Source organism: Lissotriton helveticus, chromosome 11 (assembly GCF_964261635.1).
Source record: "Lissotriton helveticus chromosome 11, aLisHel1.1, whole genome shotgun sequence".
NCBI lineage: Eukaryota > Metazoa > Chordata > Amphibia > Caudata > Salamandridae > Lissotriton > Lissotriton helveticus.
The window spans coordinates 235,263,473-235,288,736 of NC_136072.1; the positions used below are offsets into that span (position 1 = coordinate 235,263,473).

General features: G+C 41.7%; 1 protein-coding gene across 1 annotated transcript in view; it reads right to left on the bottom strand.

Annotated features, from left to right (window-relative positions):
• The window catches only part of CP (ceruloplasmin), a 428,303-nt gene that overhangs the window by 217,068 nt on the left and 185,971 nt on the right, over positions 1–25,264 (bottom strand). Inside the window, exon 12 of the mRNA XM_078668012.1 lies at positions 5,702–5,903. Coding sequence (XP_078524138.1) covers positions 5,702–5,903 — 202 coding nt within the window. The remainder of the gene's footprint in view (positions 1–5,701; positions 5,904–25,264) is intronic.

Sequence of the window (25,264 nt, forward strand, 5' to 3'; positions counted from 1 at the left end):
CAAACCCTCCTGCCAAGTATCTTCTCCCAAACTCCTACAAACCTCTTTTTAAAGGGTGGTAGATTATTACAGCCATAGAACATATGAATCACCTCGCCCGGGCCAGTCCCACACCTAGGGCATCTATCATTCTGCCTATTATTCCAGCTGAACAATTTGGCCAGGGTGAAATATAAGTTAAAAGCCATTTTAAAATGTTTTATCTTCAAATTGGCTGAGAGAAGGTTTTTTTTGGCCAGTTCTAGTGACATATCTAAGTCCACATCTGTATTATCAAGTTTACTAGCTCATTTTAATTCATTTTTTTTTATATATCGCCTGGTACTTGATCCAAAAGTATACTGTATAGATGCTTTACCTTACAATCTATGTTATCAATTGCCTCGAGCGGGAGATCTTAGTCGAAGATACTTCCAATCTGCGTTTGTTAAGAAACTCTTTTACTTGAACATACTTAAAATAAGATCTGTCTGGTATTTCATAATCCATCTGTAATTCGGAAAAGGAGCGCAGTTGATCTTATAACACGATATCCCTGATCTTAGTGAGGCCGTGCTGCTCCCTTTGTCTACCCATCACGTCATAAAAGATAGGGGGGAATGCTGATCGCCAGAGTGGTGTATACCTCCTGTATTTTTCGATCTTCATAAACTTTCGGATTTTCTGCCAGATTTACCAGACATTGATGATAATTTTAAATCAAACCTTCTTAAAGTAGCTAGACCCCAGTTGACCAAGTAGCAAAGCCCCTACCGCTTCTCCGACTGCAAGCTCATAAATAGTTGGGGGATCCCTGGGCTCTTCAGAATGCTCTTTGGAGCCACTCTCAAAAAAGAGTGTACTCATCTGCTGTAGTAGTGCAGCCCAGCAGTAGAGCGTAAGGTTTGGGGCAGCCCATCCACCCCGTGCCTGGAGGAGAGGAAGAAGTTTCAAAGATCTTCTAACCTTGCCATACTGCCCAATAAAATGAATGAACAAGGAGTATAACATCTTCAATATAGATCCTCTGATTTCTATAGGCAGGGATCTAAACAGATATTATACCTTAGGTAGCATTACCATTTTGAGAATGTTGATCCCGCTGATAATAGTCAAATGTAGTGCATTCATGCGCCTCAAGTCGGATGACATCTTGCTAATCAGAGGGTTAAAATTAAGTTGAGTGATTGTCTCTACATTTTAATTAATCTTTATACCCAGATATGTAGCGGTGGCCACCTGCCGAGTATCCTGGAAGGAGATACTATCTGTACATATTATCTGTGTATTTGCTTTATTCAGTAGTTCTCCTGAGCTATGAACTGAATTCAAGTGTAACTGCAAAGTTAAACAAGTATTGGTAAATGCATTAGGTTTCGCCTATGTGATTAATAATACGTTGCTTTTTGTCATAAGTTGTAGTTTGATGAATAGTTGTGCAATATAATTTATTGAAACTGCGTTGAAGTGTTAGGATTTGTTTTTTAAGAAAGGCAATATATTGTGTTGTTACTTGTTTTATTATAAACACAACAATAGTAAATTAACAATATCAAAAGTCTGGAATAAAAGAAGACAATTAAATCCTTTGAAGCTTGGTTTATTAAGAAAACAGCCAGCTCTGCTGGTAACTGTGGGGTGTTTGGTGGGATGTTCCCCATGCACTGGCCATCGCTGCTCAGGTACCTGTCTCTTTATGGTGGAAATGCACTGTATTATTATTAATTTTAATACGTTCAGGATAATGGGGCTGCAAGTTTATCCTTGTGAAGGGTAAGTGGTTGATTGTTGATTGCACTCTGAAATTATTAGGCCCCGTTACACCGCAAGTTAGCCCAAAAAGCCCTTTTATTATGGACTTCACCTGCAACAAACACGCATAAAATTCATGCTGCTGTGACAACAATATTTCACAAATTGAATGGTGCCAAAAACGAGAAAAATGTATTGCAAGGTCTGTGAGGTAATGAAGTAATCAATTAAAGAAATGCTAAAGACAAAGCAAAACCCTCCAGAATACGCATGAAATGTGTGCTGCTGGCACGACAATATTTGACAGGATGCGTGGTACAAAAAACTAAGGGGCAGATTTACAAGCCTCTTGCGCCTCTTTTACACCACCGTTGCATCATTTTTGTGACGCAGCGGCAGTGCAAAGCCAGCGCCATGCTGCGGGGTATTTACAACGTGACGCATCTGGGAGATGCGTCACGATGAAAAGCCCTGCGCCACATGTAGGCGTTCCGGCGCAGGGGGGGGCGTTCCGGCGCAGGAACGCCTTCTAAAAGTGGCTGAGTGAAACTACAAGATTTCACTCAGCCACTTTTACGGCGATGCTGCATCAAAACCCAACGCCTGCTTGAAGCAGGCGTAAGGATTGACACATCATTTAAAGGATAGGGCACCCCGAGCCTTGCTGGAGCTGCGTTGCGCTTGTGACGCAACTCCAGCAATGCGCCGCCTTTCTGGCAGCAGATGCGTCACGCATCTGTCCATTTTTGCCCCATGGTGCGCCGCATTGTAAATGCGACACATCCATGGTGGCGGAGCCGTAACGCCCAATAACTGGTGCATCCCTGCTGATATGCAGGGGTGCGCCAGTTATTATAAATATGCCCCTAAATAATTTGTTTAAAGGCCTCTGAGTGAAAAGTGTGGAAAAACCCTCAATATAAAGACAGCCAACATGCTTAAAATGTGTGCTGCTGCCCCAACAATATTTCACAGAGTGCTTGGTAAGGAACGAGATAAGTACTTTAAAGGCATCGGAGGAAAATATTTGGAAAAAATCAAGAACATGCAGGCAGCGAACACACATAAAATGCGTGTTCCTGCCATGACAATATTTCACAAAATGAATATTCTCAAAACATGTGATAATAATTTGAAAGGAGCCAGAGGCACAAATGTAATAAATTAAAGAAAGGTGCATAGTTAAAGCAAAAAATATGCAGGCAAAAAACAGGCATAAAACAGATGCTGCTGCCTCAAATCAAGGTTTTCCAGAATGTGTAGTACAAGAAATAAGCTAATTAATTCAAAAGTATCACAGCGTAAACTTTTTCAATAAATCAAAATCTACAGTCAGCAAGCACTCATTAAATGCATGATGCTGCCATGACCATATTTCACTGATTGCATGGTGGAAAACACGAGATAAGTAGCTCAAAGTCATAAATACATGGTCCAAAAAATGACATAATTATTTGCAAGACATCAGAGGCCAAGAATATAACAAGCTGAGTTGAAATGTGTGCAGACAGGATGAAAGAAACAACACAACACATGCTCACTCAAATTGCGGGCAGGGATGGAAAAACAACCAAATCAAACAATAAACACTGTGCAGCGTTAATTAAAAGAAAAAAAGTTCCAGTCTCCAAGGTGGATTGTAAAGAGTACTTGGACCTCGGGAAACTGATAAGAGAAATGCAAAAGGGAGAAAACGCTACAACCAATAAAACTGAGGAAAAGTGAAGTGGCGAGCAAACTGACCAATTTGAAAAGAAGGCAGGATGTAAGTCTCTCTTAAGGTATATTACATACAATAGATTTCACAGGCACAGCGCAAGTGCTGTGTAGGCTAAACCTTGACATAATTGGTAAATTGTGTGATTTCTTTAAGAACAGCAACCAACCATGCAATTGCAGGCACACCATCAGTTATGGACATTGATGATATATAGTATCCACCTACTGTGTCTGGGCATTGTTGGAAACAAATTGGGAGTAAGGACAGGATATGTGAAGTGAAAGCAGCAAAGTAAGACATATATGCCAGTTATTCCTGATTAGGTTTTCCCTTGGCACTGCTGTGTTGAGGAATGCTATTGAAAATGGCACATCAAATTGACCCAGGATGCACCATGGAAAATGGAAATGAATGTGTGGAGTGAGATGGTTGAGATTCTAATGGAGAAGAAAACATTGTTAATAAATGCTCCATCCTGTGTCATGAAATATGACAAATCAACCCAGGCACATGACTATTATGGGACTGTAGAGGCCTAGCCATGGAGTAGGGTCGGTTCGGGAATGCCAGGAAGTGGTTTGTCCGGTCTTGCTTTATATCGTCCTGTAAACCTCTCTGGGCTGGGTAGGAAATAGCAAGGGAAGGTGTGTGATCACCATGAGTGTGTACATCAGAATGGTTTGTGCAGCCTACAGCACAAAGAAATCTGTCCCTCAAATAACATAATAAGATATTTTATTTCTCAAACTGAAGTAATGAAATGTTGATTTGACTCTACTGAGGTGCACACAGATCTCCAATGAGCTTAGTTATCAGCAGGAGTGTCAATGAGTGGATGAGATCTACTCATGTCTCAAATCTCCACATAGCTCCCAAGTCACCTGCTACTTTCATGAGGTAGGGCTGACCTCCATTACATACATTTCATTCTTATTCTTCCCAAAATTAAGGCGGGTCGCATTTTGAAGTTTTAGATTTCCTGGTTACAACCAGGGAATTGCTCATTAATAACAGGGAACATGATTTAAGTCAGATATGTTTACATTTACTTTAAATACCCTTCTAGACTAATCCATAACTCTTACAAGAAAGGGGAGAGAGACAGAGATAGAGGGGAAGAAAAAGATAGATTATTTATTTACATAGTTTTGTTAAGCTCAGAAGATGTGTGCCAGAGGTCTGTACACGTGGGATATAGGAACACTGTCAAAACAATAAGATGAGCAAACTTCATATAATATGAGAATCTGGATATAGTGATCAATGATGTCAGGGACCAAGAAAAATACAGCAGGGGATAAATACAGTTATTGAATTTTTTCAAACTGAAGGCCAGTTCATCTGGTAAATCCTGGCACCACGAGTGTCCTACTTGGGGAGGTGGCACTATCGTCTATGCTGGATAAATCTCTCTTTATTAGGTAGGCTTGGAGTACATCCTTAAATACGTTCAGTGTTGTCTGTAGCTCCAGAGTTTCGGGATAACTCGGGGGAATGCTTGTTTGATTATCCTTTGTTTCAGAGTATTTGGGATTTCCAGGCACAGTCCTCTCTTGCTTTTGGAAGTACTTGTGTCTTTAGAAATATATATCTTCTACGCCAAGTATTGCCTCTTTAACATTGTATAATGTGGTTGACCAACACCAAGGATCAGGCAGGACCCCATCATAAGTGATCTTTGTGGTGGCTACATTAACCCATCACCCCAGGATCCTCTCTGGAGTTATAGGAGTAGGAGGCGTTTGAGGAAATGTAGGAGGGTGCTGTAGGAAATGTCTGAGGGGACCTAGAAGACCACTTAGTAATGAGGAATTACTGGGTGAATTGATAATTCAGGTCTCAATTACCCTGACATTCCTCATTAACGCCCCAGTATTTAACGCTGAGATTTTGGCTGCTTTTGGTATCTGAAATCTACGGGTGGAATTGAACGTGCCTGCAAATTTACTGCAGATGCCGTAATCCTGATAGGGCTGGTAACTCCCATTACGAGACCCCTTTGGTATTAACAGTGCATATTTAATTGACCTCTTCGTTTATATCAATATTGTAAAGAAATTCAATAAAAATATAATTGTATACAGGACTGACAGTTCCAGAGGGACTCATATGTCAGATTTGTAAAGATATGAGCTGAATGGTAAATATAAACATTTCTGGAAAAAGTAGTCTACTCTAACTGTGATCTGGTTCATTACCCTGCATCACCATTATTTGGATTCATTTCTTCATTTTCTTGTAAATTGTTACCTGTCCTCGTGAATTTGATGTCTCTCCCTTTCCCAGGCCCTGCTGGGTGAATAGTCCCATTCAATTTCCTCAGCCGCAATGTAAATGGTCTTTGTGGGTAAGTAAAGATCAGGAAGGGACCAGTGGCAGTTCCTCACTCTGTAGTGCTGCTTCATGCCACCTGTGAAGTGGTCTGTGGTTAAGCAGGCTACTTCGAAAACACCTAGGGAGAGAATGCAAACACAAACTCATGTTCACAGTCCTTGTGGCCAACTGCCATTTAGCATTCACTTGTGAATTAATCAAATATGTTAAAAAAAATTAGATTTAGTAAATAATAATCTTTGTTGCTTAATAACTTAAAATCATTGCAATCACAACAACTTCACATCTCAATCTTAAAAACTAGATTAATCATTAAAAATGAATTACGAGCAAAACATCTTACCAGCACATAAAATAAGAAACGGTCCTATATATACAATTTTAAAACTTATCAATAAAATAAAATCCAATCACATAACATCAATAATTACAGAATAATATTGCACATGTTATATTTTAAAGGTGACGGCGTGCACAGCATACTATTTCCTTATACATAATGGAGAGATATTCTAACGAATAACCATTCATTTCAGCTGGAAAACTTTACATATGTTGTAATCCAAAGCATTGATGCTAAGATGTAAAATTACCTGAAACAAAAAGGTTTCTAATGTACATTTCATGCACAAATTACATTTCAAGGTGCAATTATTGCAGCAACCGTCATATCAAAGCAATAATAAAGTGCGTCAATGTACTGTAAAGTTCTAATATGCGATTATTACAACAACCATCATATTAAAACAATAATAAAGTACACAAATGTACAGTAGTAGTGGCACGTCTGTTTTGACGTGTCAAATTGTCACCCTTGTAGCATTATTATTAAGTAGTAAAGATTATAAGCCAGATAATACTATTAGTCAGCACAGCCATAAAAATACTGGAGATCTATGTAGTAAAGACGGTCCACACGTGGTAGAATTCAGGAACCTTTATTCAGTTCAATTTAACACAAGGTGCTCCCAGCCTGACAGGATCGTTCACAAGAACATTCTACTGCTGCCTTCAAATGACAGCACGGGCCATACCAAGTGGGAGAGAAGCGGGAGGGGGTGACAAGGGGGAAGAGGGCGGAACCAAGTGCAAAGTTACAACACATCATCCTCCCTAGGGAGACAAGGAGGGAACAGACAGGGGGCAGCTGAGCAGGGGAGCGGAATGGGGAGGAGCAAGGGGTGGAGAAAAGAGAGAGATGACGGGAGAAGATAAGAGAGAGAAAAACGATAGAGCATGGAGGGAAAAGATAACTACAACTGCGCTAACAGGAAACGCAGAGGGTCCTAGACAAAAGTCCAAAGTCCCGGTAAGAACCTGGGACATAAAGAAGAAAGAACCCAAGGCCTCTACCAAGCTGGCAGAGGACCATTGTAAACGAGATAAACTGTCTCTGTACGGGCGGGGCGGGGAAATACAGGAACAGGAGGGTGGTGACCTGAAACTATAAAAGTCCCCTTAATCCCCCGGTTGTATCAGACAAAGGAGAATAAAGCAAGGGCTAGACTCCTCAACTTCCCGTCCACCCTGAACCCCTAAATACTTATACAGAGACTAAGAGACGTCATGCTCCTAATTATACGAGTGTCAGGGCTCAGAGAAATAATGCAGACACTGGTAAGAAATCACTATCCCCTAGTCATGGCCTACGGGGCCAACACTACAGACTTATAATTCTACAAAGTAAAATGTCTCATGTGGTATAACTGTACACAAGGGTTATTAGTTCTGTGATGACCAACCCAAAGTCAAACCTCTAGTAGTTTTCAGCTCAGAATTACATAGGAGGTATTACTGTCAACAAGAGTTATTCGTTCTGTGATGGCCCACCCATTGTCCGGGCCTTAATCCAACTTGGAAGCACGGACTGCCCAGGCGGACACTGCAGGGTAAAATATTCCTAGCACTCCTGCTTTTCCGCTATGCCAGTCATCCACAAGTCAGTCCCAAGGTTTAGTTCTCTTGTGCTCCAGACTTCACTCCCTCGTATCATCACTTCCATCTCGGTGAGTATTAATAACTTTAAATCCTTTTCCTTGGGTAGTTTCCTGGACCAGACCGCACTACGTCTCCGCCTTGTAACACCATGGCCCTCATACCCCTTTTCATCTTCGTTGTCTGGTCTAGGCCATGCTCCCACTTCAGACCTCTTTCCGTACTCAGCGCCTGAACTTCTGGATATGGGTTCATTCCTTGTAGCTTCATGCCATTCTCTCCCTAATTTGTGTCGAATAGGATTACCCTTTTCCTCCTTTCCACCTTTAGTGGGAGTTACCTTATATTTTCCTTTACTAACAAATTCATTTTCTTTTTTTCTAGCTTCTGCACCTTTTTCCTTCACAGATTCCTTGCTTATATTCCTTCTCCTTTCAAGTCCTTTATATATACCATGTTTTACTTTGAGTTTGTCCATAACCATTTTTTTTTTCCATCCTTCTCTCCAAACAGTACCTTTCCATGCCACCTGTCCCTTATATGGTGGTTCCCTTTCTTTTAACCACTCAAACCAGGCCATTGGTGTAGTGTTGATTCCCACCAGGTCACTCCTGTGTTCATTGCTTTCTAGGAACCTTATCAATCTTAATTTCTTTTGTTCCACCCCTCTCAGATCGGAGGGTTCATTTACTGTGATGTAAATCGTTTTCCTAATACATCTTTCCTTGTATATCAATTCCAACTCTTTCCCCCCTGATAGGTTATTGTCGTCACCCATGTACGTTTTAAGGGATATATTAGTCTCTTTGAGTCCAAGTCCAAAAGCTTCAGCTAACTTGCTTTTCCTCAAACTCGTGCTCACCATAGAATCATATAACACAGAATCTGCGACAATATCAATTTCACTTCCTCCCAAGTTGATAGTACCCCCAGGGTTAAGTTTACTCAAGTTCATCCCCAGTTTGTCGTTCTTTTCATCCCTGATACCTTCGTACCTTTGTGCATCACAAGACCTCACTTGCATATAATAATCCTCTGTATCATCCACAACCTCTTCCCCGACCTTCCTTTCGGCTCCCTCTTGGACCATTTTTCCAATGTTAATGTAGACTTCTTCCCCGCCTGCACTTAATCTATTCCACAATATTTCCACCTTATCATTGGGAAGTAATGGTTGTTCCTCATTTTCTATCATAGCTACCATATTACTTAAATGTTCCTTCCACTCTTCCATAGTCTTTGTGGTAACACCATTCCTTTCAAAAAATGGCTCCGGTGGCGATAAGTTATACCTTTTGTTTATTTCCACGTTCATGTTGCTATTCAACCAGGTTAATATAACACAACCAGTAAGTATTTCTCGGTACTATGTAACTAGCGTTGCCCCCCAACAGGTGAAAACTGCAGGTAAGCTAAATTCACTTAATTTCACCCAGCACGATGACGTGGTTGCTCCGGAGCACAGTTATCATTCACCTAAAATAGCTCCAAGCTCCAACTCCTTGAATTATTCCCCTTTTTTTTTTTTTGAAGTTTGAAAACCAATGCTTGTTTTCAGGAATTCCTACGTTTTCTTTTTTCCTTTTTTTTTTTTCCTTCCTCTCAAATCTCCTCACGCAGCTTCACGCGCTAACTCAGTTCCATTTTCCACACGGTAGCAGGGGTTTACTGCACTCCCTGTTCTTCTCAAATCTCCTCACACAGCTTCAAAGCGCTGCCTCAGTTCTGTTTCACTCTCGGTAGCAGGGGTTAACTGCACTCCCTGTTCCTCTCAAATTTCCACACGCAGCTTCAACGCGCTGCCTCGGTTAATCATCAAACACGGTACCAGAGGTTCGCTACACTCTCTGTTCCTCTAAATCTCCTCACGCAGCTTCAACCCGCTGCCTCAGATCAGTTTCGGACGACTGTACCCTCTGCTCTGCTCCCCGCACCTCACACTGTTTCAAAGATTCACCACGATTCAGCGTTATACAACTTGGGTCCAGCCTTCTGGTAATCAATGTCTCGCTCTTGTTCAGTTAAAGTCTCAGGAGGAAAAAACGTCAGCTATGATACTAATTATGCGCAGCTTTTAATGTAAATATTCAATGAGCCTCGCCCTCGCGCTGCGCGTTGTAATGTTGAATACTCACAGTCTCTTTACACCCCCATATGTTTTGATACCAATTATGCACCCTTTTTTTATTTTTATTTTTTATTGTAATTTTCCCATGAGCATTGACCTCACGCTGCTTGTAACTGTTGAAAACTCAAAGGCTCTTTTTCACCACACACTCTACTATGCGCCTGGCTGCTTCTGTTATTGTCTATTTTCCAATAAAATCAGCCTCAGAAATCTTTAAGTTCACCCTAGGGTAGCTCCCTCTCACGCTCAGCTGTGCCTCACCAAAATTCAAGTTGCCGTTTCCGAGCTCCCTGCTCGGCTCACTTCTCCTCCTCCCAGCCACTATGACTCACCAATAAGCCTTTAGTAGATACACGAGTGCGTGAGATCTCGGTCTTCTCCTTCCCTTCAAACGACACTCTAAGACGCTGCTTTGCTGCTATGGCGTAGTTGAATTCCTACACACCGCACTGAGGAGAGTTACACATCTTTCCTTCCGGCATTTTACACCACCAAGGGAAACCGCCACTGAATTGTGCCTCACTTCCCCTTAACCCGGTTGAAATGACCTGCGCTGAACTGTTCTCACTGGAGATTTTCACATGCTCCTATGCTTAAAATGGCCACCAGGTGGCAGTGCCTCTCCAAATAGGAATCCGGTTAGCGCTGTAGATTTGAGGTGGTTTTAATCAAATGTGACGGAGCATTGGCAGCACTCAGAACAACTGAGGAGATTTACAATTCAAACGATGATCGCGCTGATTCTCCTCAATGACACTTGCGGGGACAAAGAACCTTGGAACGCTTGCCTCGCTCACTTTTCAACTTAGTCTCCAAGGCTCAACTTATATAGTTCAAACACGACGTCCACGATTCCAAATGCGTTTCCCGCTCCGCTCAGCTCTCCTCACTGAGCTGAAACTGCTCACCTCACGAACTCTCGCCTCTTCCAGCGCTCATATACTTGGGTCTTTCTCTTCTCAACATTTCATATTCTCACAGACTGCCCAAGTTAAATCATCAATTTATTTCATCATGTTTTCTTATTCTTCAACAGAGATTAAAATTCGTTCCCTGTTCTTCTTTAATCTCTTCACTCAGATTAAAGTGCTCACCTCACCGACTTGCGCTTCTTTCAATGTTCCTCAACGTGGGTCTTACTTCACTTGAATTTCTCCCATTCCTTAGAACGCCCAAGATACATCATAAATTCGTTTCCTCATATTTTCCTTGTCCAAGCTCATATCACTCCAGGGGAGAGACACCCAACTGACCCTGGCTCAGCTCCGTTTCCTTCGTCGCCAAAATTGTAGTAAAGACGGTCCACACGTGGTAGAATTCAGGAACCTTTATTCAGTTCAATTTAACACAAGGTGCTCCCAGCTTGACAGGATCGTTCACAAGAACATTCTACTGCTGCCTTCAAATGACAGCACGGGCCATACCAAGTGGGAGAGAAGCGGGAGGGGGTGACAAGGGGGAAGAGGGCGGAACCAAGTGCAAAGTTACAACAATCTACCTTATTTTATCAAACATTTTTTCAACTGCCAATAAAGATTTTACCAAATGACACTACTGGAATCGATTCCCCAGATAGTTACATGATGAAGGCCTGACGATCAGATCTCAACCCGCTCTTCAATAAATGTGGTCTCAAAACTGTACGTCTAAGCTTAATAAACTTGGGGCACACACACACTATATGGACTAGTGTTTCCTGTGGCCAACCACAAAGTCTGCAGTTAGAGTCCAACCACTGCTTGATCCACGATTGCGTGCCCTCCTTTGTTGGGTTTAATCCCATACGTAACATGAAAACTTATTTTTAAACTTCGCTGATTTTATGTAAACATCTTTTAGACATGCCCTTTCTTTGCAAAACGAGTACACTGCATGCAGAAACAAAAGCAAGGTCTTACTTGAGGCTGCCCTAATATGCAGCCTGCACCCTACAAAACACACCACTTATAAAATATAAACAAATTGCACATGTACAGATAGAACAAGGCTTTTGTTCATCGCCTTCGGAATCTGGCTCGTTTGGATGAGTCCTCTTGAGACACTGGCTCCCTGGCTTGTCCTTCGTTCCTTGAGACCAGCCCACGGACATTTCACTGATACGTACACTTTTACTTTATTATATTCTATAAGTGAGGCAAAGACAGTAGGCCATTTACAGTCCTGCTGCTCAATGGGTTTGAACTGTCAAAACACAAAGACAGGCACACTAATAAATATATTGATACAAATGTGGTAACACTTCTGTCTTCGGCATTACTTTCTATTGCCCGGTGTCTTTTATGAGCAAGGCATATGCAGCATTTTGGGGCGCATTCCAATGGTGAGCAACATGTGAGATGTATTGCTGTCACAGCACGCGCATTATGCAGCCCGCACTACCATAGAAATTTTGCTAGTGCATAGCGGTGATGTGGAAGTGCTGGTGTCTCCACTCAGAGGCACTGTGGAGCTATTAGTGTGGTTCCTTGTCCCTGCACATGCAGAGTAACTTTCAAGCTGTATTAATGGTGGTCAGCCCAGAGCAGGATCTAAGGTGTATTCTGAGGTCAAGCGCAATCGCATACAGCTCAAACTAGCACTCCAACCCATACTGACATCACAGAAACCATGGAAGCCCCACCAGACATAGCAGCTTCAGTCGTAAGGGATGCATGTGTCAGTGAACCACTCCACAGAGTGTAAAAACTCCTTTACGAATGGACAGTACAAGTTTGAGTCCCCAAAGCATGAACCCTCTACAGTGACAGAGTACTGTTGGGATCTCTGACCGGATCCAAGGTTGATTACAATGCACCAAAGAGCGACTAGAGACCTTAACCTCTTTCTTGACAGTGAAGAGGACTATGAGGGACTTATTTCAGAACAGTTTATACTGCTGACATACTCTCTATCATAGCTGGCTGAGAGACACCAACTTGTGAGTGAACCATAATCTTACAATGACATCACCCAATAGCAACATCTGTTTATATCCCCAATTTACCAAGATCACTGAGGCCCAAACTAAGGGGCCTATTAGGATGGCGGACGGACCTGCGTCCGTCCGCCACCCCAGAGGAGGAGGGACCGTCCACAGGGGCAGCGGCGGTCCCTCCGTGCTAATTAGGATGTGACCGCCACCGAGGCGGTCACATCCTGTATATTTAACATTGCGGCGGGTGCTGCTTGAAGCAGCACACGCCGCAATGTTAAAAAAGGCATGTTTACTTTTGCATGCACGAAGCTGCAGGCACCGCGTGGTGCCTGCCACTTCGTGCACGCAAAGGCAGGGGGGTACCATAGGTACCCCCATGTGCCCCCCCCACCCCCCGTTCACCCCTGGGGGCCCGCAACGGGCCCCCAAAGTAAACATCGTATGCCTTTCCACGGCGGAAATGCCACCGTGGAAAGGCATAGGAGCACAACCATCCTAATATGGCTGGCGGTGTCTGATAGACACCGCCAGCCATGTTAGACCTTTTCCGCCGCGGTCGGAAGGCGACCTCGGCGGAAAAGCGGCGGACTGAAAAAAGATGCCCCAGCCATCCTCATCTGGCGGGGGGGTCTTTTCTCAGTCCGCAGCTGATAATCCGCATCTTCCAGGCCGTCGGTGGCTTCCGCCGGCCCGGAGGATGCGGATTATCCGCTATCATAATGGGCCCCTAAATGTGATCCTTCATGAAGTCTGAGCTATCTACCCATTTGTTCTGTACTCTCTACCCTCTTCTGCTGGCCCTTCCATTTCAACTGTGAGTGTATACCGGTCCTGTTTCCCCTATTCAGTCTTACCATCTAACAATAACTGTAGGTTTTCATTTTTCGGGCTACGGGTTTCATCCCTAGCACTCTCTTCTCACACTTGTGACTATAAACGTGTTGCCCGCCACTGCCTTATTCATAAATCAATGATTTGTACCCTGTGAGTGTGTTTTCATTTGTATTTTCTGGGTGTTTCAGGTCCTCTTTCTCCTTTGCTCTGACTCTATGGCATGTAGGTCAGGTATGAAGGTCTATGCTGTGCCTGTATGTGGGGTCATTTTTGTCTGAGCTCTAACTTCAACCAGTAATGTGTTCTATCTTATTTGCCTGTACAAGGGTGAGTTGTGTCTAACTTCTCACTTATGAGGGGCGGTTCTGAGATTTGACAGTATATAAATTTGGTCTCTGTCTCCTTCCTGTACAACCGTCTATTCTAAGGGGCTTTCCTCTAACGCTGACTAATTAAGGGTCCGTGAAGTCTACCAGGGTCTGTTCTCCTGCTGTAACTGTATGGAGTAGTCAGGTCGTCCATCATTAACTTCATCATAGCCTCTCTTCTCCCTCCTCTGGTATTTGTCTTATTTAATTTATACAATGGTATATGTTAAACAATTTGTTGAGTGAAACTTCATCCTTAAGAGCTTCTTGGTGCCGGGCCACACTAACAGAAATCTATGGGTAATGGTTGAAGAATTCACTGCGGTTGTAGTGGGAAAGACATGTTTTATGGCACCATGACAAGTGAACTGGTTTGGAGCCTCTGTAAACTAGGATTTTGTGTGATTTAGCAAAGCTGATCAGTTTACTTAATGGGAAAACTTGCCTGGCTGTGTTGCTACACATTCTAGACTATCATGGAAAATCATCTTATTGTAATGTTGATTTATATACTGGGGGAATATGGACTGAATACATGTTTGTTAATGATGTTTTACACACTTAAACCCTGTGAATACTTGAAAAGATATGATCCTTTATATAATGTTACACTAGGCAAACTTACAAATTATTTATCTTTTTGAGTAATAACAATGTAACTCTATATATTTTTTACCTTTCTTTAGATACAGAAAGGACAAATAAGTCATATAATATAATTAGTAAAGCATTTATTTACTTCACTGTTCACACATTGAAAGCTACATATTTCACCTAAACATGCTTACATGTTACCCTGACTATAAGTGAATACTTTCTCATAGAGCTGACTCTCCTGTTTAGGTCTGCCTTCAGAGGGCTTCAGATCACTCTAGAAGTCCCCCAGAGATTTAGTAATTATGTTTCCAAAATGTATATAGAGGGGGCAGCAAAGGAATATTTATCTCTTACCATAATTCTATTGGCTGTTTGGCGCATTAGTTAGCCTTCAAGGTAGTGTTTAAATGCAGTACATTTCACTGTTTTAAAGAGCGGTAGCATGTGACAAGGACTGTTTGGTAAATGGAGAAGCCATCTCGAAAAGAAGGCTTCCCCTAGTAAAACCAACAAAACCTGAGTGATTAAAAAATCATTTGAAATATGACGTAAATAAGTATGGAATAGCATTATAGCATTTGTCAGTTTTATCTTCCAATATGATCATTTGTTTTTTCATGTAAAATGCTGCAGGAACATAGAAAACAAATGAGTCGATTCAAAATTAACAACCCACAATTTTCATAGTACGCTTACACACTTCATTAGATGATATAAGAAGTTAATTTTTATGTGGTTTCTGCTGCCTGTAGTGCGAGAAATCTGATTTTCAAATATGGTTTCTCTGATTCATGGCATGCTTCTAGGAGCATGACATTGCTTCGTGATGGTCTACCACAACAAAGGGGCCGGCCATCCTGGAATGGCAAATACCCTTTGGCTATTAGGGGTTGAACTACATGAAAGGGGATTACAGAGGTAAATGAGTAGATATATGCGTTATAGCATTGACAATTTGTATTTTGCATTAAAAGACGTGTTTGTGTGTGACTAAACACTGCATAAAATGTAGAAACCAATTAATTTTATTAAGAAAAATGAGACCTCGGATTTTGTGTAGTGTGCTATAAAAAAAGCTTTTATATTTTTAACTGGTTTGTGTTACTTGGAATGGGAAAGTCGCTTTTTCACTGTTACTTTCTTAACCCATGAAACACAATTATGAGCAGAGCCTCATTTGGAGATGGCCTCGCACAGCAGGGGGCTTGGCCCTCTTGAAATGGTAGAATAAACTTGGGGGAAAGAATGGTTCAACCATGGGAAAGGGCATTTTATCATATTTATTTGTGAAATATGTTTACCGTTGCCCCAATTTTCAGTAGTAAGCCCTGCTTTCAGTGCCTTTTTAAGATTTCTTTATGTTGATGTCACTGAACATTGAACAAGGGCCGATGTATCATAAAGTTTACAGGGTTACAGCAATCCTACTCAAAGATGGCACCTTTGCTGCTGTGGCTAACCAGCTTCTGCTTCTAGTCTGATGCATGCTTTTGAGTACCCTCAATGTGGCCCATCCATGGCTTTGTACACCCTTTGGCTGACCTCACTCGGAATTGGAGGCGGATGTATAGGAGTGACTATGTGGCCTGGGAGTTACACTGACAGACACAAATGCAGCATAGAGATGCGTTAAGAGTTATTAACCAATGGACCAAATCTTAACATGATCGTATAATAATAGTTTTATAATATGACTTGGAACATGTACTACTGATTCTACTATGGTCATTCTTCCCATGATGTTGCCAATATCCTTCCTTACCCATGCTTTCAGTGCTTAAATTGGGCCTAACTCTTGACTCAGTTTTGGATTTGACACTCTGGACCTCTTGATACCCAACGCTGGAGTAGTGCTTTTTCTAACACAATGGTTACATTCTTTTGATATGGAAGACATTCTTTGTACAATGGTCTTCAGCCATGGTGTAATTCTTGCACTCCTCTTAATATTTTTATTTTTTCTTGCCTTTTTATAACATTATTACAAATTTTCCCTGCGGAAGATTCATGTAAAGTCCATTCACCCATCCACTTGCCAGTTCATATGTACATCCATGCACTGTCTCTTCTATCCAACCACTGACTCGGTCTGATGTTCACCCACATCCATAGCACTCTCACAATCAATGCGAAACGATATTCACATATACAATAGACAGATGTAACAGCTTTGCCAATGCTTGTTTTTCTCTTGACCTACCTGCTGTTCACCAGTCATGCTACAGTAGCACGTTTATTGTGCTGTTTAAGCTAATCTTCATTTATTAAGCTTGGTTTATTATGCTTTGCTGGCTTATCTTGCCAGATGTTAACTGTTCCATCGAATTGCAGGAACTGCCTTTTTGATAAAGAGCCATTCCTTAGTTTGGATTATAGGTTGGATTTTCTTTTTGTTGCTAATATTGGTTCGCTGCTTTCGAGTTTATGTTGAAGGTTGGAGGTGTTCTTTCCTTTAGCTGACTGTTTTGTTCTTGTGTTGTTTAGATATTTACTTTAATGTCTGTATTTAATATTTACATGTATGTGAAGTAATACGGCACAATACAATTTGAGTTTCATATAGACTTAAGACTAAATTCACTTAGATTTCTCTTTTGCTTTTGAGACATTTGTGTCTTTTTGCCTAATTTAGAGCTGGGTGATAATGAAAAAAACATGTAATTTCTGGGGAAGTGGTACATTTGGAGAATCTGTTAAAAGAATAACTAGCATTTTTTCAATTGTTAAAAACAGCAATGAGACATTAATTAATAGTTCGATGGATTGAAACCAGGGTTAGGGAAAATGTTATAAGTTACTTTAGGTTTTTTGTTACATGTACTGGGTGTGAGGGTGATGGTAAAGATTAGTGTATGGGCTATATTCGGTTGTATATTGAACCTAATGAGTAGAGAGCCATAAACTCCTTGTGGAAATGGTATCAGACAGTCTTGAAATCAACACTGTTCAATTGAGATATATGTTAAATTGTTTAAATGACTTGCCATATCGTTTTTTTATACCATAATCAATGAATCAAAGAAGGTAAGCACGTTGTATCTCGTAAGAAGAGATCGATTTTACCAAACATATGGATGAATGATTCAAATATATAGCAGTGGCGCTCTACACCAATGGATGGGCATGCAGAGTGATGGTGACAGTTTAAAAGTAAAACAAATAAAACACAACCCAGAAGTGTGCGTAGAACAAGCAGCGGCAATAGACTCATAAGTAAGATGCAGAGCCCCTAAAGCTGTTAATGTCCATTGTAGAGGCAGACTCTGCTCAAGACAGCTTGAAATATATCTTTTAATGGCTTATGGATCAATGGCACTTTAACCACTTGGTGACTTTCTGGTCATCTTGAGAATGGGGAAAGCATTCAAAGTATTGTAATCATATACAAAGAGATATGCAAAAAGAATAAAAAAGTGTTAGGAAAACGAAAATCTGTAATGCAACAAAATTGGCCATTTGTGCTCACATGGTCTGATTCGTCTAATTGATTCCACACTTAGGTGTGCCAGGTGTGATAAAAACAACACTGCAAAGAAAGGCAGGGAGTAAGTGGATAAATCCATTAATATGAGGGTGAAAGGGTTGAACTCATTCTGAAAACAAGCATTTATAGTAATAGTTTCACTAAAAATACGAGGATTCTGGGGGTGCGTAAAACGTTATACTATGTGCCCCAGAATAAAATCAATAAACATAACAAACATAATAAGAGCTGCCCTTAAAACAGCGGGAACCTGGGCTTATATCATAATTAGAACAATGGTTCACCTGAATTTAATTTTGGCAAATTTATCAGTAGGCCAAAACAGATTTTTTGGCAACCACCTAACGCAAACAACTTAACCTGGCTTAAGTGCAGCTCCTAAATTACTTCCTGAACATTCTTTAAGCCAGGGAAGCCACTGCCCATATCCAAGTGCTTCACTTATTGTTTTTTTAAACACCTTGGGTGGTAAGTGCACCTTCTCAACCTTTCAGCCCATTACATGGTTTATGTTTATAGTTCCTTTTCTATAAAGTTAATATACATTTTTCTGGAACTCGCACTTTCCAAGTTAGTACAATCAATCATTGTCCTTTATCAGCAACATCTGCTGTTATTGGCCACTCATTCTTTAGGGGAGTGCTAACTTATATCCCACCTTACATATTGTATGCTTTTTGCAACAATGTGTTCATGTTTTTTTGTATCATGCCAACAGGTACCCTGAGACATCATTGACCCTGTGGCTCTCCCGTTCTAAGGTAAATATTTTTAGCTCAAAATAGCCCATGAAGATTTCAATACTCCATCATCAAGTAATTGGATTACTGTCTATTGAACTCCCTAGGTGTCACCTCCAATTGATTGTTGTGAAGAGAACTCCATATTTCAAACAAGTTCGGAATGTCATCTACACCCTAGTGTCTGGAGAAGCACAAACTCAGGATTCAAAAAGTAACACTTGATTAGGGTTGGCTTTACTAATAATGGTGTATTTCTACCCAGAAAACCCTTTTTAAGCAACATTAGGATAATGAAAGACTGGAAAAAACATACCTTTCTAGCCTATATCATGCAGTTTGCATGCAGCTCTTTGATGGCAGGTCATAGCTCACAGTGCCATAATAAGAGTGTAACTTATGAACTGCAAGTAACAAAATAATGTCTATGACAAAATCAGTAACCCACTGAGCTATCCACCCAAAATACAGTTTCGCATGATACGTTCATGTTCTTTGCAGCAGGCATGTTAACCCTCTGCGCTACTTTAGATGAGCCAAAACTGCCACTAGACAAAACTCTGATCCCTCTCCAGCAAGAGCATTAGTCACTAGAGACATCTTGACATTTTTATTTTTGCCTGATAACTGTTGGATATAAAAGTAACTGGAGCGGCTGCTTTTAGACCAATGTCTGGTACAAAAACAATGACTGAAAGGCAAGCTTGAATGGAAAAGGGAGGGTCCAAGTTGAACACGGATCAATCAGTGGAAGAGCCCCTGCAATCACATTGGGATATAACTAATCAGGGTTAATAACATAATACCCAGAATATTCATGATACAAATAGCTCCCAACTGGCTCCCCCTTGATCTCAGTGCGGCGTTTGACACGGTCAGTCATAACACCTTACTGAGCCGTATAGCAAACGTCGGCATTGTGGACAAGGCCTGGCTCTGGATAAAATCCTTCCTAAGCGACAGGTCGTTCCAGGTGTTTGACGGACAAGCCGTCTCCTCCAGCATACCTATGAAGTGTGGAGTCCCCCAGGGCTCCTCTCTAAGTCCTGCGCTTTTTAATATCTATATGAGGCCACTGGCTGAGGTAGTTCGTCCGTATGGAGTTAAGATCATTTCCTATGCGGACGACACACAGCTGGTGGTCTCCCTAGCGCAGGAAGCCCAACATTCTCCATCGGGGGGCCTAACCAAATGTCTGGAGGAGGTGAAGTCCTGGATGACGCTGTCCTCACTAAAGCTGAATGGGGACAAAACGGAGCTCATGCTGATAGGCCCGGCTGATCCGACCCTCTTCAAGTCATTATGGCCCACCTGTCTAGGCCCCCCCCCGGCTCCGCAAGATAACATCAAAAGCCTGGGGGTATGGCTGGACAGGAATCTTACCTTTAACACCCAGGCCACAAAGCTCTCCGCCACCTGCTTTGGACTTCTCCGGACATTGAAGAAGGTCCTCCCCTTGCTCCCAATGGAGGCTAAACAAACAGCTATTCAGGGCATAATTCAATCACGCCTGGACTCAAATAACGTCCTTTATCTGGGAGCCCCAGAGTACACATTAAATAGATTACAACTGGTGCAGAACTGTGCGGCCCGCACCCTACTGCAAATTCCACGAAGAACTCCAGTCAGAAAGGCACTGACCAGCCTTCACTGGCTACCAGTACGAAAAAGAGTCATCTTTAAAACAATGTGCATCGCCCATCAGGCCTTCTGGGACTCGGGCCCAAAAATCATGCGCAGCCTAGTCAGCCAATACCACCCAGGCCGTGAACTACGTTCTAGTCAGGCTTTTATGGCAACAGTCCCCAAAATCAAAAGGTCTAGAGCAGGTGGAAGAATGTTCACCTTCAACGCCTCAAAAATCTGGAACTCTCTCCCCCTTCATCTGAGATCTAATCCCAACCTTGCCTCCTTCCGCAAGCAACTCAAAACCCATCTATTCAAATCTCCGTAATCATGCCAGCCCCCCCCCTCCTCCTGGTCTCTGTCAGCCTCATTACATCCCCCTCTGGTTCCCTAGCGCTTGGACGCCCCAGGGCAGCAATCGCGCTGTAGAAATGTATTTTCATTCATTCATTCATTTTCATTCATATGTAATGGTTTTAAGACACCTTATTGTGGATGCATAACAGTTAGTTGATTTCACAGACAGCATGCACAATGTCTATTGGGAACCTTAATAACGAATACTCAATATGTTCGCAATACCACTACTTCACGATTGCAATTTGCAGTTGCTTGACGAAAACTTAATATGGATCCATAATGGTTAATTTAAGTTTACTGACAGTTCACACAACGTCCATTGGGAATCTTCATATCTGAAGCTCATGGTAGAGGCATGAATTTTGAATGAATATGATGAAAGGGCCATACACCCATGTGGCCTTCAAGTGGATAATAAATCATTTGAATCATAACCAATTTTAGCAGTGTCTTGGAAGGAACTTCATGTTTTGAATTCGGAAACCGTGGGAGACATAGATTATAAATTAACATTAAGGGACATATTTAGGGAGTCTTGCATCACGTTTGCACCATGCAAGGTGGTACATGCGTGTCGCAAAGGGAGATGCTTTTGTTAGTTATGTTATGTTAGTGCTATTTGTATTGCGCACAGCTGCTCCAGCGAAGGAGCGTCCCGGCGCACCGACAAGGTGGCAAACACAACACAACAGGAGACAGAAAATATTAAAAAAGGAGTTTAAAATTTAACAAAGCTGGGAAAACAGAAAGGTTTTAACGGCCTTGCGGAAGGAGAGCAAGTCGCCAAGAGTCCGGATTTTCAAGGGGAGAGTGTTCCAAAGTGCGGCTGCCCGCACCCTAAAGGAGCGACCCCCCGCCCGACTGAGTTTGAAACGAGAGGTTACTGCCAATTCTTGATCCAGAGAGCGCAGAGTGCGGCTCGGGATGTAAGGGCACAAGAGTTGACGCAATAAGGGAGGTGACAGACCCTTCAGAATCTTAAAAGACATGCACAGCACTTTAAAGTGGATCCGCTGCCTAACGGGTAACCAGTGCATTCTCATTTATGCAGTATTCAGGACATTTTACCTCCACGTGGTAAAATAACTCTTTCTATCACCTGCCAACAAATATATGTTTGCTATGTTATTTGGGGGTGATAATTGTGAAAGCAGGGCAGGATTCTCTTTGTTGCGTTTTATTGTACTGTTGTGTTGGTGTATTCAATCCTTCACTCTATGCCATGGCTGTCCAATGTAAACTAAATTACAAGGGCACCAGATAGATTAAATTACATTGATAGAATTATATTTGGAAAAGTGTTGATTGATACCTGCGTTTGATGGAGCTGCGTTTCAATTCCTTCTTGTTCAGAGTGTGGGGGCACTCGGAATAGTTGCTGCATTTATAGTGTCCTTGGATGGGTTGGGAGTACCACATCCATATAATGGAATTATCACATGGATTCCAGCTGCATGCTGTCACTAACTGATCCCTTACTTTCTTTTCTTTATAGAATGAAAACAATGGTGCCTCATTGACTAAATTGGCCTCTGTCAATAATATCCAATGTTTGTGACAATTTTTACAATTTTCTTGGCGCAGGGAGTAAATGTGGTAATGCATGGTATTCGTTTGATGTATTCTTCCTTCTTGTTTCTATTAGATTTTCATGAGGGTGATACCACATTTGTTTCATTACTTTAGTGACAGGTTGGTGGGGCTATCCTATGGATTTACGTTTTTCACTAAGGATTTGGGCTTTCCCAAAATATTACTTCTTTCATTTACAGGTCCTCCTGATAGGGAGGAACTGGGCATATGAAAGGTAAACCTTGCGTGCCTCTGGGTGGATACTGGAATAGCCTAAGTCAATGTTGCTATGTTTGGGTTTACACTAGAGTTTAGCAGACAGTTATCATTCATATGGGATAATCTTGAGATCGAGAAAAGGGAGGAAGGCTTACTATACGATGTTGTGAATTTTAGGTGGCCACTGGTGGTTTTGAGCCAATTAAGGAAGGCTAGCAAAGTCTCTCCACCTCTTCTCCATATTAGAAAGATGCCTATGTAGCATTTCCATTGATGTATGTGATGTAGGTATGGACTTCTCTCTTGTAGGAGAGTTTTTTGGTTAAGCCTATATGTGGTAATGACATTGGAAAATCTCTGCACACTAGTACAAGAGTTATTCTGGACTCCAATATGCCTTTCACAATAGAGAGGCCCTCTTCTTGAAGTATATTTATGTAAAATGATTTGATGCAAAAACATTAAAAAATATTGTTTGACATCACACTGCATATCCTCTGTCTGGTTGATCAGATCAGAGATGTCCCAAACAGTGTGTTGAAGAGACAAATGGTTACAGAAAAAAACTGAATCACAGACAGATTCTATGAGCCTCCAGGGTGGGTTCTCTGTGTTCTTATGTATTTTCGGAATGATATAGGATTCTGGTTTGCATGGGTGTTGTGTTTTTAAGGAATAAAAACTGATTCTCTCTTAAAAAGCCAGTGCTAAGTGCCTCTTTTGCGAGAATTGTGAATGCTCAGTTCTTTCTCTTTTGTAGAATTACGACCAGGTGCCAGATATTCATTATTGACTAGCTGACCAGGATTTCTTGTCTTTATTTCGTTTTGTCTATTTTGATAATAAGGTATTATATTATTCTTTTGAGATGTTATATGCAACATATTCATAGTATTTTTTATATTTGGTTAAGTCCTTCAACCACAGTTTCCCACAGGCCAATACCTCTGCTGCAATCAATAAATTGGGGGTGGATTAGAAGTTGAGAGAGGACGAAGTTAAAGTCCTATGTTATTAACGGAAACAGGACGTGTTTTCTATTTAAAGAAAACTTTAAGTCCTACCCGAAGGAAAATTGTGCAAATTGACGGTATGGCCTGGGGGACCTCGGCGGACGAAAAGACCGTCCGCCGCTTTAGCGCTCCGGTCGCCTTGCGGCCGGGGCGGAAAAGGGATATTATGGTGGCGTTGTCTATCAGACACCGCCAGCCATATTAGCATGGGCATTTTACAATGCCTTAGTGAAGGAGGGGTGGGGGCTGCACACGGGGGGGTACCTCTGGTACCCCCCCCACATTTGCATAAACAAAGCGGCAGGCACCGTGCGGTGCCTGCCGCTTTGTATATGCAAATGCTGAAATGCATTTTTAGCATTGTGGCGGGCGGTGCTGAGAGCACCGCCCACCAAAATGCTACAAATGCAGGATGTGCCCGCCACTGTGGCGGGCACATCCTAATGCCCCCCACAAGACCCCCGCCCTTATGGCGGGCAGTCCCAATCGGGACGGGCAGACAAAGTCCGCCCGTCATCCTAATGGACCCCTTAGTTTGAAAAAAATCCACCACTTCAGTATTCACAAGGTGAAGACCCTTACTTAGAAGCATAATCTCTGATTCTTTCAGCACAGGTTGGGATTCGTTGAAAGCCCTGTTCATGCTATGCAGTCATTGTTTTTGCACCTTACATTACCGCTGACCACCACTACTCTTCTTTCATTTTGATTACGACATGTCCAAAACCTATGTATTAATACAACAAACCTATGTATTAATACAACGCTATCCTTCAAAATGGTGATTCTAATTGATCACTGCCACACTATTTTTTTCTTTTTGGGGCCGCACAAGAAACCTATCATGTTAAGTGTGTTTGACAATCCTTCCTTTTTAACTAGGGTTGAACCACTTGTTCCTTACAGATAAAAAAAAATCCTCAGGCGTAGGCTCTGATTCTTTCAGTGGTGGGTCATGCAATTTTAGTAGGGTTGAATACCTACGTATCGAGATTACTTTCTCCTTCTGACGCTCACCTCGATTTTTCAATATATATTTTCCAACTCCCCCGGATCCGCTCATCCATTGAGTCTATTAATATGAATCTTTGTTTTCTGTATGATTTCCACCCTTTTACCCTCTTTTTAATGTGTGTATCCACTTTCTCACTGCCATTCCTTTTTCAGATACAACCCAGCTTCTCCTCCCCCCTCCCCTTCTTTTCTTGTCAGGTCTAGTGAGGAATCAATTAAAGGAGGCAGACCATGTAGGCACATAAGGCACATTTTGTAAAAATGTTTCACTACAGATATTTGTTTTCCCAACTATTTTCAAGTTCTTTTTGCATATATCTTTATAGGCATAGACAATGCTTTAAATGTTTTCCTCGTCCTGATGATGTCCAGCAAAACACAAAATGTGTGATGCGCCCTAGATGCATACAGTATTTAAAGGTATGCTTCAAGTTTTATTGACCAGAATTTGTCTTTACAATCGACATTAATAATAGGCACTCTGCATCTAATTTCTGCTATATGGCCGATTGTAATGCCTCACACATTAGTGATTTTTAGTTTTAAATTGTTGTTATCACTTTGCACATTCCCTTTTTTGTGTATGAGCACTACTGCTATGATTGAATCATTCCTCAATATAATTTTGATAAAATTGATCTCTATTTATGAAAAACGGGGTGCTTACTTTTTCAG